The 17,492-nt window shown below is 38.7% G+C and overlaps 2 protein-coding genes across 2 annotated transcripts in view; one reads left to right on the top strand and one right to left on the bottom strand.

The window, feature by feature from the left end:
* Positions 1-3,273, bottom strand: part of LOC134540372 (peptidylprolyl isomerase domain and WD repeat-containing protein 1) — a 15,441-nt gene extending 12,168 nt beyond the window's left edge. The window contains exons 1-3 of the mRNA XM_063383059.1: positions 2,834-3,273; positions 1,757-1,859; positions 416-612 (exon numbers count right to left, since the gene is read on the bottom strand). Coding sequence (XP_063239129.1) covers positions 416-612; positions 1,757-1,859; positions 2,834-2,948 — 415 coding nt within the window. The 5' untranslated portion in view covers positions 2,949-3,273. The remainder of the gene's footprint in view (positions 1-415; positions 613-1,756; positions 1,860-2,833) is intronic.
* On the top strand, positions 3,153-17,492 carry LOC134540373 (alpha/beta hydrolase domain-containing protein 17B). Its single transcript, XM_063383060.1, has 3 exons — positions 3,153-4,276; positions 12,136-12,268; positions 14,768-17,492. The coding sequence occupies exons 1-3, from the start codon at positions 3,630-3,632 to the stop codon at positions 14,849-14,851; spliced, it is 864 nt and encodes a 287-aa protein (XP_063239130.1). The 5' UTR covers positions 3,153-3,629; the 3' UTR covers positions 14,852-17,492.

The raw sequence follows: 17,492 nt of genomic DNA, 5'->3' as shown, positions 1-17,492 counted from the left end.
CGTGACGAATATACAAGAAATGCTAGAGGCAACATAATGTATGATTCTTCCCCCGTCAGGCAACGGGACCTCCGAGATGACAGTGGGTTGCGAACCACCGGGGCATGGATCGTGCTCGCGGGTGTGAATATTTGCAATATGAAACGAACATGTACAGTGATGAAAAGGGAGTCCCTCCGAGCACGCTCGCCCTTAAAGGTTCCAAGAAATAAAGCCAAAAATAATGCACCTCAGGTATTGGAACCACCTAGACCTTGGGACAGTCTTGTTAGACGAATGTTCCTGACGATGCATGACTGGGCCGTCCCTCGGATCGACGTGGGTATGCTAGCAGCACTCTCAGATGTGTGCCGGAAGGGGGGGGAGGGAGAAGGGGGAAGGGCGGGGTGCCGGGGCTGGCGAGACTGCGGCGCACCGAAGTTGACGACGTCGAACACCTTGAGGGACTGGTCGCTGGACACGGAGCAGAGCAGCCGGCCGCTGCAGCTGGCCGCCAGGTCTTGCACCGGCGCCAGGTGGCTGCGGAAGTGCTTCACGAACTCTATCGCCCCCTCCACCTTCTTCCAGAACTTGATGTGGCCGTCGCAGCTCGCCGTCACCACGAACTCCGTCCTGGAACCACGGGGGTTCCCCCTCATCCAGGGGCGAGCCAGGGGGGGGGGGGGGGTTAGGGGTTCAACCCTCCCCCCTTTAGCACCAAATCTTTAATTAATTTCTTATTTATCACTCAAACAAATTTCATATTAAAATTAATAAATTTTTTACCATTACAATATTTAAATTTAAGTACCGAAAACTGCTAAAATAGCACTATTTTACACCTTAAAAACCAAATTTTCCCGGGGGAGGACCCCCGGACCCCCCCCCCCCCCCCACTTTAATACAGGGGGGACATGCTTCTTAACACCGCCCATACACAAATCCTGGCTACGCCACTGCCTTCATCTCTTGTGTTGCATGCGTGGCGATGGTCTACACCCAGGGGGTGGCCTCGTCTAATTACGTGGTAGCCCGGTCCAGCTCAAGGTCTACACCACGTTGGTCGGACGCCAAACTGGACGCAGTTTTGAATGACTCTTTTTTGTGGAAGTGACCGTTTTCAACGGTGGAGACTCTAATTCATACTAAAGCTGGACTCACAATAATCCATCTCATACGTCTGTCAATCACGTGACCAGCAACCAATCAGATGCTCCGGAAACTTCCATCCATCCACTCGTCGAAAACCTTACCAAGCTTTAACTTTCGACGGACGGACGGACGGATGGACGGATGAACTAACCTTCAAAATGTTAGCAATACACCTTTTGCCAGCGTCCTTTACTACCTTAAAAGGTTTTTAAGTGTGTTTATTTATTTGGCTGCTTTAATATAAAATGTGTTCAACTTAAATCTGAACATATTTTTAACAACCGAAATATCGAGCAATAAAAAATGAGTCAAACAATTTATTAGGTGCTTAACTTTCATGATTGTCAGTCTAATATATCTATAGAAGATAAATTTTCACCACTATTTAAGCCTTCTAGTCTGTGAGCATTTACGAAACAGAAAATTATTTGACGGACGGGCAGATCATTGTGAACCTCTCACTTGCTGAAGGACGGACGGGCGACGGATGGACGCGACGGATCATCACGAGTCCAGCTGTACCAACCGTCATCGGGCACGGCCAAGCACTACTTCCACAGTGTTCCGGGCGTGACAGCACGGAGAAGAGGAGAGGTGGTGGACGGGGGACGGCGGGGCCACTCACTTGGTGACGACGACGTGGGTCACCACGTCCCGGTGCATGAAGCTCCGCTCGTAGGACTCCGCGCACGGCAGGTGGTCCAGGTACAACTGCTCATGAGCCAACACTGCACAGCACACAGCAAGTCCTCGTTAACACAAATATTCACATTCATTAACACAAAGTCCTGAAAATTATACAAGAGTTACCTATAGAGCTAAGTAACTTGTTTAGGACACAAGTATGGCTATCATGTAATACAAAGTTGTTTTTGTTCCAAAGTTAACATTTACATATAGAGCGAAGTAACTTGTTTAGGACACAAGTATGGCTATTATGTAATACAAAGTTGTTTTTGTTCCGAAGTTAACATTTATAGTCTATATATTGTAAAGGTTGTTCAATACAATTATCCCAGAATGAATTACAGAAACAATGTGTGAAGTTTCAATTAAAATAATTCTGATTACATTGCTTTGGTTGAGGTGTAGATTAGAGAAAAAAATGACTGCAGCCATGTAAGTGTACAGGAATTGTAATGTAAGCAACAAAAATGTGATTTCTCTGAAACAAGTAGGAATATAAAGACAAAATTTTAAGAGTTTTATTGTTACTTTAAACGGAAAAGCCGTGCTATACGAATATCGCCCAGATTGGAACCAAAAGTACAAGTTGACCAATGTATTCGCACCAGGGAGATTCGGACTACCATGTCGTTAGAGGGTCACATGAACCACCCGGCGATCAAGTTCCGTCGGAAACAACTAGGAACTCTGCTATCGTCGGCGGGGTTTTTAACCGACGCCACCCGGGTTAGGGCAGTGCAGGAGTACGTGGCTCCAGTATATGGGGATGTCAGCAGGATATGTGAGGGGCACGTGGTGTCGGTGAGGGAGGGGGGGGGGGTGCAGGGAGAGACGCGCAGGGGTTGCAGAACTTGAGTGGGCCTCACTGCAGATATGCGGAAGTTTAATAAGGTAAAGTGAAACCTTTCTGCCACTACTCTGACGCCCAACTGCATTTCAATTCAATCCATTTTTAACCCAGTGTTTGAAATTTAATTTTAAAAATTATGTTTAGCAAGGTTATTTTTTTTCGTACCTTTCTTCTTCTTAGGTTTTGCAGCTTCAGAAGGTAATGGACCCACCCAGGAATCTGAAGAATCATCTTTGTCTGATTCTTCGTGCCGTCTCTTTTCTTTGGTGGCTTCTGACATCCTCAAGCAATAACGAATGTAAACACAGGATTCATAACAACAATAACTATTTTCTATTCTGTGATTTCATTCAACAGCATCCAAAACAAAATTAATTCCTGTCACTTTAACCTAGCGGTTGAAATCTCAAACTCTGAAATCTCTCATTATCTTCCATTTGGTTATTATCTTTACCCTGAAACTTTCTCCTTAGTAACAACCACCAATAATTTTGTAACTAATCATTTTAAATAACTAACACAAGTTTAAGGATAAATATATTATTGAAATGTCGGTATCTACACAAATTAACTGTTTTAATCAATTTCGTTTGACTTTTGAATATAAGTGCAAATTCATTAATGACTTTTTAGCTTCTAATGTAGTCACTTTTTACGATAAGTATGATTTATTAATAAATATTTAAAATATGCGTGAAATGTAAGTGAATTTGCGGAAAGGAATAGACATTTTCCTTGTGTTTTCTTTCCGTATTTCTGGCTGTACGGACATAAGCCACGTTCACGAGTCCATGTTAGATGTTATGTGAATCGAAATGTACAGTTTGCTATGGCTGACTCAAATGTCCGATGACTCAAGAGTTATTGTTTTTGTCAATGCGAATGGGCGCTGACTTATTACCAAGTGTTGAAGGTGGAAATATTTCAGGCTTGTTTTTTTACAGTGAGGCAGTAGTTCATTATGAACGGCCTGAGTTTAAGTGAATTGTGCTGTTTGTTTTGTTGTCCTCCATGTCCAACACGGATTGCTGCCAAACTGGCGTTTTTGCCACCCGAATCCACGTACAATTTCCAAGCAGACGAGACTGGATCGAAATTTAGCTTGAATCTGACGGAACGCGCGGAATGGCAGTATTCGGATCGCGAGAAAGAGAACATTGAAGGTTTTTTCACACGGACCTCTCGGGGAAATCGCATTGCGTGTTTGTTCGTCAGATGTAGCACGAACGCGCGGTTTACCATTTTATTCTCGCACGGCAACGCCGTAGATTTGGGCCAGATGAGCAGCTTCTACCTGGGCCTGGGGTCGCGGATAAATTGCAACATATTCAGCTATGATTATTCAGGGTATGGTGTGAGCACTGGCAAGCCATCCGAGAAGAATTTGTACGCAGACATAGACGCTGCGTGGCATGCGCTTCGCACGAGGTACGGAATTTCTCCAGAGAACATTATCCTGTACGGCCAGAGCATTGGGACAGTGCCCACGGTGGACCTTGCATCGCGGTACGAAGTAGGAGCGGTGATACTCCACTCCCCGCTCATGTCTGGCATGAGAGTGGCTTTTCCCAACACGAAGAGGACGTGGTTCTTTGATGCCTTTCCTAGGTAACTAAACTGCCAATCCCAACACTGTAGTGGTACCCATAGCTGTCTTGAACACAATTCATAATAAAACTCGAGGCAGTGTATGTTTTCCCCTTATGGTTTGGTAAATTTTACACACCAATCTGGTTGTTGAGGGTAGTAGTAACCTTCTCTAAGGGGGGGAAAAAATTGCTAATTGTTTGTGTAATAATTGCAGACTGTTAACAACAGAAATACAAAAGGAAAAATGATACATAATTAAAAAACAAAACAGGATCGCAAGGTGAACCCAAAATCTATCCTCTTTCAGAGGTATAATGAATCAGCATGGCATGTGCGCACATTAATTGTTTGTAATGCAACTTGCCGTCAATACAGTGAAATACTAAAATAACTTCAAAATATCACACAGATTCACACAGACATTGTATCGTAAATTAGCATAAAATGCACCATTATTAGTACTGCCTTTACAAACTAAATTAAAAGTTTGGTACTTCCAATCAAATGTTGCTACTTTCAGAAGATAACAAAGTAAGGATTTAAAAAAACCTGAGATAATAGTGTACATTTACAGTACAAATTAAAAATTATATTTAGCAAAATTTTGAATAAAGAAATATCAATATAAAATCATTGGGGGGAAAAATGGAAATGAAATAGTTAAAACTATTAATATTATTAATTCCAAAATATCTGAAATCTCATGAAGTTGCATTAGTGTATTTTCAACAATATTCTGGCATGTGCAGAAAGTGTTGTGAATGTGGAGCTGAATATCCTTGTACGGACAAGAAAGTGGTGGGATGTTTGCGATAACATAAACAAATATTGGGGAATAGAATCATTTCAGAGTCTATAATTACTTGTAATATCTTAATGCCCTATAATTAATTGGTTTTCTCATGTTCCCTTCCTTGAACAACTATGTACCTTGATTTTAAGCTTAGTATTTGTTAGTTTTGTATTGTGTGGCATGCGCAAGATGAAGGGTAGAGTTAAAACTTAATGATATTGATTGTCTAAATTAAAGCTAGTAATGAGATTTATAAAGGACAAACTAGCTACTTAAAGGTTTTTTTCTATCAGTATGAATGTATGTGAATGTACCCCATAACTTATTTAATCATTGGAACATGAAGGATTATATATGGTGAAACCATGTACCTAGTATTTAAAAGTAAAAAAAAGTGCATCGAAATAGAATCGGTAAAACCTATCTTTCTATTAGTCGCTTGTGGGAAAATTTATATGCATGTTTAATGTTTCAAGCAGTAACCCTACAAATTTACGGCACAGGAATAAAGGTAAAAATATTTTGTTCCGAATCACGTAGCCTATCCAATTTTATCCCTTGATATTGATGGCCTGATCGTGTGCTACATGATGCTTGCTGTTTTAATTTAGTACATCAAAAGATCCTGGACACAACAAAAAACTTATGACATGAAAATGAATTATAATCAATAGTTAAATACACAAAAAAAAACTTTCCACAAGACCTGATGTAATTCAACTCAGGGTCAATGCGTACAGAATCATGCCATACGAACAAGGGATAGACTTTGATACGTGTTACGGAACAATTATCGAGCTCAGGTTTCACGTTTTTGCCCTGCGTCACCCCGGGCAAAAATACTTGCTGTCCATTCCTTTCTGAATTCCCTTTAATTTTGTTGTTCAACTTAATCTGTCGCTAATGACCTTGCGTTGGACAAGATGTTTGAAGCACGTTGAAAAAAAAAATTAAAAACATACATAAACTGACACAGACAGGCCAACCAAGGAGTGGGGGAATAAAAAAGGGGGAGAGAGAGCAAAATCCTTGGAGCTCAGGCTCCCAGGGACTCCGGTTGAATTTCAAAACTGTTAAATTGTTTAGGTTTGCCCTGATAAGATGAATATCACATGTATATTAATAGAATTCTTGGAAAGACTCTCCAGTAATGTGATATGCACAGATAGTGCTCATAGTTATGGCAGTGCTAATGTTTACAGTCTTTAGATATTTTTTGTGGGGTTTGTCGGGGGGGGGGGGGGGCCTGATAATATGTTGCCTCAAGGGTCCTTGGTTTCTCTCTCTATGGTCCTGGACGCAGGTTTGATGGCACAAGAGGGCGCGAACCGTGTAGTGAGTGAGTCTGGCTGGCACTCGAGGGGTCGCGGGGGTGATCCTAGCCGTCTGCGCCGCGGATGGTGTCCCAGGGTCTCCCAGGGTGGTGTCTGCCCCTCTCTCGACATGCACTGCCCCCCTCCAACTCCCTGCTCGTGACCGTTGTCGGTGCGGGTCGCGGTGTTAGCCGGCACTTCGCACTCAAATAAAATATTTTTAAAAATTGTTTGCATAAACTTATGCACGCACGTTAGAAGTTGTACTTACTTGGCGTGATAAAAAAAACTTGTAATTTTGCATGCAAATAATTAATAGAAATAAATTACTAAAAAGAACTGGAGTGATATTATGAATAAGGTTGTTAAATCAAAAACAAATATATATAAATATTCTATTCAATATTAATATAAACATGTGTACCTATAAAATTATTTTATTTATGAAAATAATGTATATAAGTTTTTATTAATAATGCACATCAATAAATACGCTGAATGTTTATTCTAATTAATTAAGATAATAGTGTAATAATTTAAATTGCAAATAAATTATATATGTGAGAACATAACCTCACTTACATAAATACTCTTGAAAAAAAGTTTATAATCACAATTTCTATCACCATTATTCGCAGTAAATATTTTTTTATTTTGCGGACCAGTAGGTATTAGATATCTATCACTAAAGTACATTATTTAAAAGCATTTATATATATATATATATATTGTTTTTATGTATCCCTTTTTTTATTCTGTCAGTTTTTGTTGTATGGTAACGCTCGCATTGTAAAAATTCACTCATCATTATTTCGTAACACCCCTAAAGAAGTATAAATAAAAGAAATAGGCCAGATTTCTGGATATTGTTTCATCACATTTTTTTTATTTTTTTGGATTTTTCACCGCTATATTTAAACTATGTATTATTTGTTACTTGGTTTATAATGTGAGTGTGCTCAGATCAGGGCCACAACTAGAGTCTCTGGCACCCGGGGCATGAATGGATTCATGCGCCCCCCCCTCCCCCCCCCCCTCTTTTATGCACATACCACACCATACCTCCCACGGAAAAATGGTGCTATGTTGAGACGTTGTATTGTAAATCAGATTAGACATTCCTGGCATGCATTTTTAAATAACTTTTTACCAGTTACCAGTTGTAGTAGGAAGGAATTACAATGCAAGCGATTTCGGCGCCCCCACAGCTTTGCGCCCGGGGCGTATGCCCCGCTTGCCCCCCCCCCCCCCCCCCCCCAGTTGCGGCCCTGGCTCGGATGGCCGAGTGGAGATGGAATCTGGCGTGTGGTGATGTGGGGACGGAGCCGAGAACATCCCGGAAAGACTGTGGTGTGGGAGGAAGGGAAGTGGAGCAGATTGGAGGGGAACCAGAACGAAGAGGAGTTGGTCGTTACAGACGTGCGGGGAGCGGGAAGGGGGGGGGGGGCAGCAGTTAACTGATAAGCAGGCGGACAGAAACACTCGTGAGGATGCTAACGCATCGACCCTTTTCGTACAGTTCGTCCAGAATCAAAACTTGTCCCAGAAAAATTGATCTTTTTTTTTTTAAGTTCAGTCGAGAAATAGGAAAACAATAGTATATATTTATTCCTCATGTGAGCCAGGTACAAGCTACCAGTGAATTTGAAGGAAACTTTTTTTTTTCCTTGCTGTATTAAAGTTCTTTAAAAACAAAATACTTGATTTCCTATGCTTTCTTCCTGTTGATTAATATAATTATTGCCAGCTAAATGTTCCTGTAAACTTAAATTAATTAGTGAATTGTAGACAGTAAAAAAAATTATTATTTTTTTTAAAAAATTCCTATTCTGTGGAAAATCCCCGACTGTGCTGTAAATTCCTCTTCTGTGGTTAAGTCCCGGTCAGATGTGCAGATATTGCCGGGGCTTCAGTTCTTTGATGATATAACTTTTCTGGTTCAACATGAGTGGCAGAGAGCGGGAGGTTAAATGGCCTTCATTTGAACATGCTGGGAACTAAAATAACTAATGTAATAAAAAAAAGTTTGTTTGAACAAAAATAAAAAACAGGTTGTTTGGTGGTGGTGGGTGTGTGTGGTTTTTATTATTAATATTATTATTATTATTATTATTATTATTGTTATTAAGAAATCTGGTTTTTACAACTCTGATATATATATTATGTACGAGCACTTTATTCGCTGAGTTGTGTATTTCAATAGCCCGTAAGCACTTGAGTGGCTTCCTTCCTGTTTGTTGGTCGGCCGCCCTAACCACAAGCTAATATGGCTTCTCGTTATCTGCGGCCGCAACTATCTCTCGTGGTCTTCACCTAGGACCTGGTTCCTGGGCATATGCCCCAGCAGATATTAACTTACTAGCTGATTGCTTTACAAGCGACTAGGGTTTAGGTTAGTTAATTTTTATCGCAGCTAGTTGAATATTTTTAGCGCATCATACAAGTTTGGCGGAAATGTAGGACAAGTAGAATAAAGATAGCTTTGTTTTATATTTTACAATTGAATCTTAATAATATTTCCCTTTTTTATTAGTACCGTACTGTCTTTTTGGAAAATTACAAATGTGAATTAAAAATCCTTAAACTACCTAGGTACTGTAATGAAAATCCAAATTTAATTTTCTTGTGAGATTTCACTGTACTGTACGTAATTTTTTAGCCATCTTTGCTGATTAGAATCAAATACCAACTGCTTTTATTTACTAGACTAGTGTGCTAAAAATTTTATTCACAGAATTGATATTTTTTTGTCATTTCTGGCATATTTATAAAAAGCAAGAAAAATAAAAAAAATTCTATAGTCTAAAGTTTACTTAATTACAAAACAAAGAAATAAAATAGTAATAAGTTTTACATTGGGATTATGAAATGTATTTTATTGTTAGTTTTATCTCTACTCGCGGTATAATCTTACCTCGATGGAAAAGTCATTTATACAAAAATACAATGTGACAAAAAATTATAGAAAATTTTATATACTTATAAATGCTACGAGCTATGATGAATTTAATAACTGGCCTTAATTTGTAGAAGTGACTCTTTGTAATGGTAAGAAGGCACCAACAGTGACTGTTTTACAGTGAATGAATATTTGTGTTACAATCAATAAAAAAAAATACAAACATAGGTATAGTTATTAACTGTGTTTAGTGCATTTTCTTACTTTTATTCCTAATATTTAGAGTTTGCTGGTTGGCTACACTCACAGCAGAACCATAGGTGGTTTTAGATAATGAAATATTTGTTTGCGTGTTTATTTAACGAGAGCCCTGCAGCCGTGCTATCTGTGATGGCAATCAGGCAACTCAGTCGAAAAAGCTGGGGTTCTTATGTTTGTGCTGATAAGATTGGGAGGGATTCTGACGTATCACCAAAAAAAAATTAATGCTAGACCACTCATGGAGGCCGCTCTTTACAAGTTGAACTTGAAGTAATTTTTCGTTCTTTTTTGAGGAAATAATTGAAAGTAGAACATAACTTCTTGAGAGCAAAAACCAGGCGAAAAGTATTTTTTAATAGGGTGAGGGGAGGATATTTGATAACAATGAGATATTCTGCTTTATATATATAATATATATATTATATATATATATATTATATATATAATGTTGGTTTTGTTTTATTTCCCTGGCAGATTATATTACTAAATATAAGATGAAGATGATCTCACTCTGTAGGTGGCAAAATTTTCCTCGTTCTTTATGAAAGCTGTTATAGTTTAAACATTGCTCTTACGTGTTTTTTTTCCAAATCTCTGCCATTTAGTATGTTTAAATGTGTTAGCTAAGACTATTTTAGGTGAACATGGAAAAGAAAAAAAGGGGGGGGGGGGGGGTGTTTACGATGATCGAGAGGTTAGAGTGCTCGCACCAAGGAGGTGACCTGGGGTTAATTCCCGGTGGAGTCAAGCTTGTGTCGTCATTTAACCCCCTTGTACAATTCTCAAGTGGGTCCATTTGTATTTTGAAGAGTTTTTCCTTAGTATAGACTATACACTCCCTTTCCCCTTCCCAGTAGTTTTACTGTTTTTATGCCTTTTTTGTTGTGATGGAACATTAGATCAGCCAACAAACGAGTGTTATATACCAGCAAAATGACAGTTTCTGCTCAGTTGAAAAGTATAATTTCACAAAATCTAAACTTTGTGAGACTGTTAGGTCTTCAGATTTTTTAGCTGCCCAAATAGAGTGGTCCTAGATCGTAGGCTTTTGTAGCCAGAGTTGCCAACTGTGTTATTGTAGCTTCTGGGCTTGGGTCGTGTCCGTGAGAGAAATGGTGTGCATTGCCGTTGAAGAGGCGAAACATCAGGAACGCCGTCGTTTTCACGGAAATGGCTCCATTACTTAATTTTTGGAGTTATACTTCTTTAGGCGCGTTATGAAAAAATGATGAGAGTGAAATTTTAAGATGCACGCGCATCACTGTAACACAAAATTAATAGGTTGAAGCTGCCTGTTAAACCGGTCATTAAGAATCGAAAAAAAGCTACCAACAAAATAGAAATAGAACCTCTATTAGACGTGTATGTTGGCACACTCGTCGCCTCTGATAACTTTTTTCATATTTATAATATTTATCCACATGTTTCTAGTTTCTACATTCACAACACGTGTTTTAGTTTCATACAAGTGCACATTATATATGTTCTAATAAGTTATATTCAGTAGTTATTTAAATTGAATATTTTGATTAATATTATTTACTATTCGTAAATATTAGTAAAAAAAATTGTGCCTTTATACTTTTTCAATTGCTCCAATATAATTGACGTTAACTATCCGTATGTATTATTTATTGATATAAATTAAAATATATAATATAATTAATACTAAAAATTATTAATGTTAAATATTTATTATTGGTTATTTAATATTTACAAAATAAAGAAATAAATTTAATAAAACATTTAATAAAAGATTTATGATAAAAATTGAAATTGAACATCAAATTAAAATATTAATTATTAATATTTATTATTAAATTGAATAAATAAATATTTATAAAAATAAATGAAAAAATTTAATGAAAACCTTATGATAAAAATGTAAAGTTAATATTAAATTAAGAAAATAATAAATATTTAAAAAATGAATAAACTTAAATTAAATTTTTGAATTTATTATTAAATTTATTTATTTTCTTTTAAAATATTAAATAATCAATAATAAATATTTAAAATTAAGAATCTTATAATATTTAGTACAAATTATGTCATATATATATTTATTATTCTCTAAATTTTATTTATTTAATTTTTCAAATTTATACTGAACTTTATTGAATGTGTTGATATCTTTTTCCAGCCCTTTTATTATTTTATTGTAATTAATTATTTGCATGCAATTAAAAACTATTTTTTAATGATGCCAAAGAAGTATAATTTCTCACGCGTACATAATTACACGCACCCATTTTTTTTTTCAAACCATCCCCCCCCCCCCCCCACAGTTTAAAAAAAATGTTATACTGTGGTCGTAACTGTAAACACATGATGTGCGTGTATTTTATAACTTGTAGTTTTTCCAGGTGGATTTTATTAGCAACTAGTCTTGTAATGCTTGTCCGACTATCAGGGTAAACACGTGCATTAAAAAAGAATTTTAATCCAGCCATTCGCTCCCCCTTTCTCCTGGCCACGAGGATTCTACCCGCCCTCCTTCTCGATAGCATAGCTCCAGTAGCTCCAGCCCAGAAGCCAAGACGCAGCTAGCCACGGTGGCCGCCTCAGTGTCCGTGCGAGTGTGTGCGAGGCGCGTGGCCGTGTGTTGCAGCATCGACAAGGTGCCGAAGGTGACCTCGCCCGTGCTGGTGATCCACGGCACGGAGGACGAGGTGATAGACTTCTCGCACGGCCTGGCCATCTACGAGAGGTGTCCGCGCGCCGTCGAGCCCCTCTGGGTGGACGTACGTGCCCCGCGCCCCGCGCCTTGTAGTCTGTCTTAGTCTGTAGTGCTTGCGCAGCGCGTCTGCCGAACCCTGGACGTAGATGCATTGGTTACCAAACTGGATGTCTTAAAACCATTTTGCTTTTCTCCGTCACAAATTCACGTGTGCAGTTGACAACCCATTTTCATCGTTAAATGAAATTTAAGAGAATCGGTGAACGGATCAACTGGAAAATGCAAACCAGTCATGGAGCACTGTATTCTGGTATGCACTGTATACCTACTGGGATGCACTGAATTTTTTGTGTAGCTTGTCACAGAGTCATTCAAATAGTAAAAAAAAAGATATTATACTGATTATTTCTCAAGATTTAACGTAATGGCCGAGAAAGCTAGCCTTGAGGGACGCACGCAACGTAGCATTACGTACAGCGTGCATACGGTGTGTCCCGGCTGATCTGAATCCTTTTTGAACTCTTGCTGAACTTTAGTTTGTTTACTTTTGGTCCAGAAGGCATTAAAAATATAGAAGTTATTGTGGTAGTATGTTTGCAGCTGGAAAAGGCTTTTAAGGATGTGTTTAAGTTGAATTTTTTTTTACAGTTGTTGCCATGCATGACTGTCAGAAGTTGATAAAAAATGTTTAATATTAGCTGAGATGCACTACATTAATTTAGGTGCTGGCAATTTAATTAATGCCGTAAATTAAATATTGGGCTTGGCAAATATTTGCTATAGACACTATTTTTGATTTGAAAATGCATGCCTATCATGTTGATTTTATTATATACTGGAATATTAATGTGCACGTCATTTTATTAAATACTAACTGTAACAAAATAGTACTAAAAATACTTATACTATTGGTCACTCACTGTATTAACACTGTAGCGAAAATTACCAATACTTATTTTACAACTAAATAAGTGATAATCTTTCTTAACATATTAGTCTTTCGGAAACAATAAAATAGATTAAACATTAAATATTACTTGACTCTGGACTTATTAATAAAAATTAAATAATACTAAATAATACACACATTGTAGTACCAAGTGACAAACTTGTCACATATATTTTCCTTATTAATTAATAAAATACCTATACCATAAAACAAGAGTCCTCACTTGGAAAATTATTTATAGTTTCAAAGGACAATATATTATATTATGGGGGGGGGGGGGGGGGGGGTTAAATCAGAAAAATAACTTAAATACCCTGGTTAAAACTCAGTCTAATTTGTGAGTCTTTGATGAAATCCTAGACCACTGGTCTTACAATACGTAATTGCACTGATTAGAATCACTGAATTATTAAAAATTTGTCAATTTCATAAGTACAAAGCAAATTTCAGGGAAAATTCAGGCTTTTCACCCCTGAAAACTTGTACTTAACTAAAATGTACATCACACCTCTATCAACAATTTTCCTTGATGGCCTACCTTGGATGCTGAAGATTACACGGTCCACTGAAAAGGCACTTTACAGCGTAGCACAGACGAAATTCACTTGAAGAATTGTCACCAACACAACTTTATTCCTTGGGTTGTTGGTTGCACACAAATTTGTGTGCGAAAACCACAAAATTTCAATGTTTTGGTCCTGGTACAGACAGACACAGTGCATGTAACACAAACTTACTTTAAGACCATGGACCCCAGCATTCCAATTCCCATGATGCAACAGGCCTAACGCTCAAACACTCAAACCGTTGGAAACCATTGAACGCCGTGCCGCCGACATCATGACATTTGAAAATGTTGTAAAAACGAAAATTGGAAAATATGATGTGAAATAAATTCATATGAAAGAAATAAACAAACTCAGAGTCGTATAAATGTAAACAATTAGATTCATAAGCAAAACAGAAAATTTACGTGACATAAATAAAAATGTAAACATATGAAAAATATCATTATATAAATGGTAGTTTTAATAAGTCGAAAATAGTAGTAAACAATGTTCCAGGGTACTGTACGAATGTAATCCTAAATATATTTACGTTTATCATTGACCCTGCAATTCCAAAGAGACATGCGTATCATGAAGATTTAAAAATATTAGCCCAGTCCTTAAGAGATATGTATTAAAATATAAAATGGAAGTTTAATAATAGAGTAGCGTTTGAAATACAGCTGTCAAGTCTTCTGGTCTTGTACAGCGGCAGCACGGGAGCCTCCTCCTCAGCGAGGCTCGGAACGTCTTCCGATCTCGATTATCTTCGGTTCTTCTTATCTTGGGGGAAAGAAAACATCTCACCTGTTAATCAATTCCGAGGACAATTATTTTCCTTGCTGTCTCAATCTGTCCCTAGGTGTTACTCCTGCACACCTTCGTCTTCACGCTTGAGACATGAACGATCTAGGGATCTCCACTCCATATTGTAGCACTGTGGAACACATGTTAGTTGTTAAATAAAAGTTTTTTCTTCTGCTGTTGGTGGGGGAACGTGGTCGCTCCGTCGCAGTGCGCTGTGTTGTCGGGGAAGAGGAACCCGACGGGAGCCGTGTGTTTCCAGGGGGCCGGCCACAACGACGTGGAGCTCTACTCCCAGTACCTGGAGCGCCTGAAGCAGTTTGTGAGCGTGGAGCTGCTCAACTGACAGCTACTGCCGGCCGGCGAGGAGTCGGAGCACACCGTCAGTTCCGCCACCACCAGCTCCGTCACGGAGAAGCTGCTCTAGCCACCAGACCCTCCACCGGACCCCGCGGCCGACGGCGGGCCGTCGGGCGAGCCCGCGTCGTGCGACCTGCCGCGCGAGACCACGTGCTAGCCGGCGGCGGCGGGATCCGCTGTGGAGTCTGCTGAGGCTGGAAGGTCCTGCTGACATCCAGAAGACCTGGCTGTCGTTGGGAGGCAAAGTCCCTGCCAATGTTAGGACGTGCTTGTGTTGGGAGAACTGCTGATGTTGGGAGTCCCTACTGACGTAGGGAGTCCCTACAGACGAGAGGACCTGCTAATGTTGGGAGTCCCTGCTGACGTTGGGAGTCCCTGCTGACGTTGGGAGTCCCTGCTGACGTTGGGAGTCCCTGCTGACGTTGGGAGTCCCTGCTGACGTTGGGAGGCCCTGCTGATGGGAGGACCTGCTAATGTTGGGAGGCCCTACTGATGGGAGGACCTGCTAATGTTGGGAGTCCCTGCTCATGTTGGGAGGACCTGCTAATGTTGGGAGGACTGCTGACGTTGGGAGTCCCTGCTGATGTTGGGAGTCCCTGCGGATGTTGGTAGGACTGCTGATGTTGGGAGGCAAGAGTCCGTGCTGACGTTGGAAGTCCCTGCTGACGGGACAATCTGATAACGTTGGGAGGCCCATGTTCTAGCTAGGGGCTCAGGGTTCGCTATGGGGTGTGACGATGTCTAGTAGGGGCGCTGGTGTCAGGAGGACTATGTGTTGTTGAAACTAGGATTGAAACAGACTTGCCAATCAGATTAGTTCAGCCTAAAAACACGAGACACCCCACAAAAATTTTATTGCCTCGTATTCTAGTGGTTGCCTCCATTTTTTTTCAGATGCTGAAGATTTTATAACTGATTCGAATGTTGTACTTATATAAGAAACGCGGAAGCGAGCGATGCTTGTTCCGTCACAAGAGACGCTAGTAAAAGCGTCTCTTGTATGCTAGTATGTTAACTAAGTTTTAGGAATATTGAAACAGTTTGTTACCTTGTATCTTGCAGGAATGCCGTAATTTTACGGTGTCGCCGTAACACAATCATTTTTAAGACGAGTCTGTTTGTTGATAAACTGATGTGTTGAAATTGTTAGTTTTTAATGGAAAATAAAATTGCAAGAAATTTTTCAAGAAGCCCATGGTGACAGCGGAGTATTCAAATATTTGAATAAATCTGTTATATTCGTGAGTTTTTATGTTGTATGATATTACGTAAAAGAATTTGTTTGTGTAGTTGGTAGAATTTTGATACATTTGAAATATAAAAAAGACATGTATTGTGAATGTAATATTGTTGAAATTATTGAATTTCACATGATATATTTATTTTCGCTACACATGTGCTTCATGACTATTTTTAAAATAAAATTTGTTATTTTGTGAACTCACTGTGTCAGCTGTTGAAAATTTATATCATAAATTTTTTGGCAGGAAAATTTTTTTTTTGCAACTGTATGTTAATTTACAGTTATTTTTTTTTTATGAAATTTAAACGTCAAATCTCAGCTAAAATATTTTGACGGACCGATACGATGCCAATTCTCTTATCTATAAGATACTGGTCCATTGTAACCATGTATGCCTTAAGCACTTTGACATACATTATGTTGTCATTTTATTGTTTATATGTTTGTATAATTAAAACACCTTAAATAGGCTACCTTCCCTTAATAGTAGGGTTCGTAATTTTTCTTTAAACTCTTTATTTATGGTATCAAAGAATGAAAATCTGTTGATTTATGGCCGTGCGAGATTTATTTTTATCTCGGGCTGAAACAGAAATGTAAATACGTACGCAATATTAATTCGGTGAGCGTTGCACCTCAGTTTTCGTGTGTGGGGAGCGGTAGGTGAATTTTGAGTCTCCTAAAGAAAAAATCATTGGTTCACGTGACGATTTGTTTAGCGTGTCCACGTTGTTTGGAACGTTCGCGACTCTTGACGGCGCGTGGAGCCATTTTTTTTTTTACATGTTGGTGTGTAGCGATGAACTTTGGGTCTTTTATCCTCTTGTAGCGTAGTTTGTGTTTTTAGTTGGACGGCTTGCGGGGTGGACGGAGGCGCGGTAGCCTAGGCACAGTCGACAGCTGACAGAGTGCACATCTGCGCGGGGCGTCGGCGGTACTTCCAGGTCCGAGAGCTTGTTATCACCTTTTGTTGGAACGTATAACATATTTTACGTAGTCTGCCTCTGCACAGACAAAGTGATCCTTGTATAAATTGCTTCAATTTTTTGGGTTACCACACTAGGATAAAGCATCTTAAGAATATTGAAAATGGTATATCACCTTATATTTTATTCTTGTGTGGGAAGTATAATCTGAATCATATTATGTTTTGTATTTTATATTCATTTGTATAATATTCAGCCTATTTAATAAATGTACAGGTAGGCTTATTCAGGATTATTAAATTTTGTGCTAATGATATGTGTGGTTATTATTTTTTTGCTTCATGTTTGGAAGCATTTCTGTTAATGTTGGAAAGAATTTTTTTTTTGTGTCAATGATTGATGTTTTGTTTTTTTGTTTTTTTTTCTTCAAGCTTTACGTGTATACACCAATTGATAAA

Source organism: Bacillus rossius, chromosome 16 (genome assembly GCF_032445375.1).
Source record: "Bacillus rossius redtenbacheri isolate Brsri chromosome 16, Brsri_v3, whole genome shotgun sequence".
Lineage (NCBI taxonomy): Eukaryota > Metazoa > Arthropoda > Insecta > Phasmatodea > Bacillidae > Bacillus > Bacillus rossius.
The sequence above is the reverse complement of the archived record's forward strand: the minus strand, read 5'-3'. Positions and strand labels throughout refer to the sequence as shown.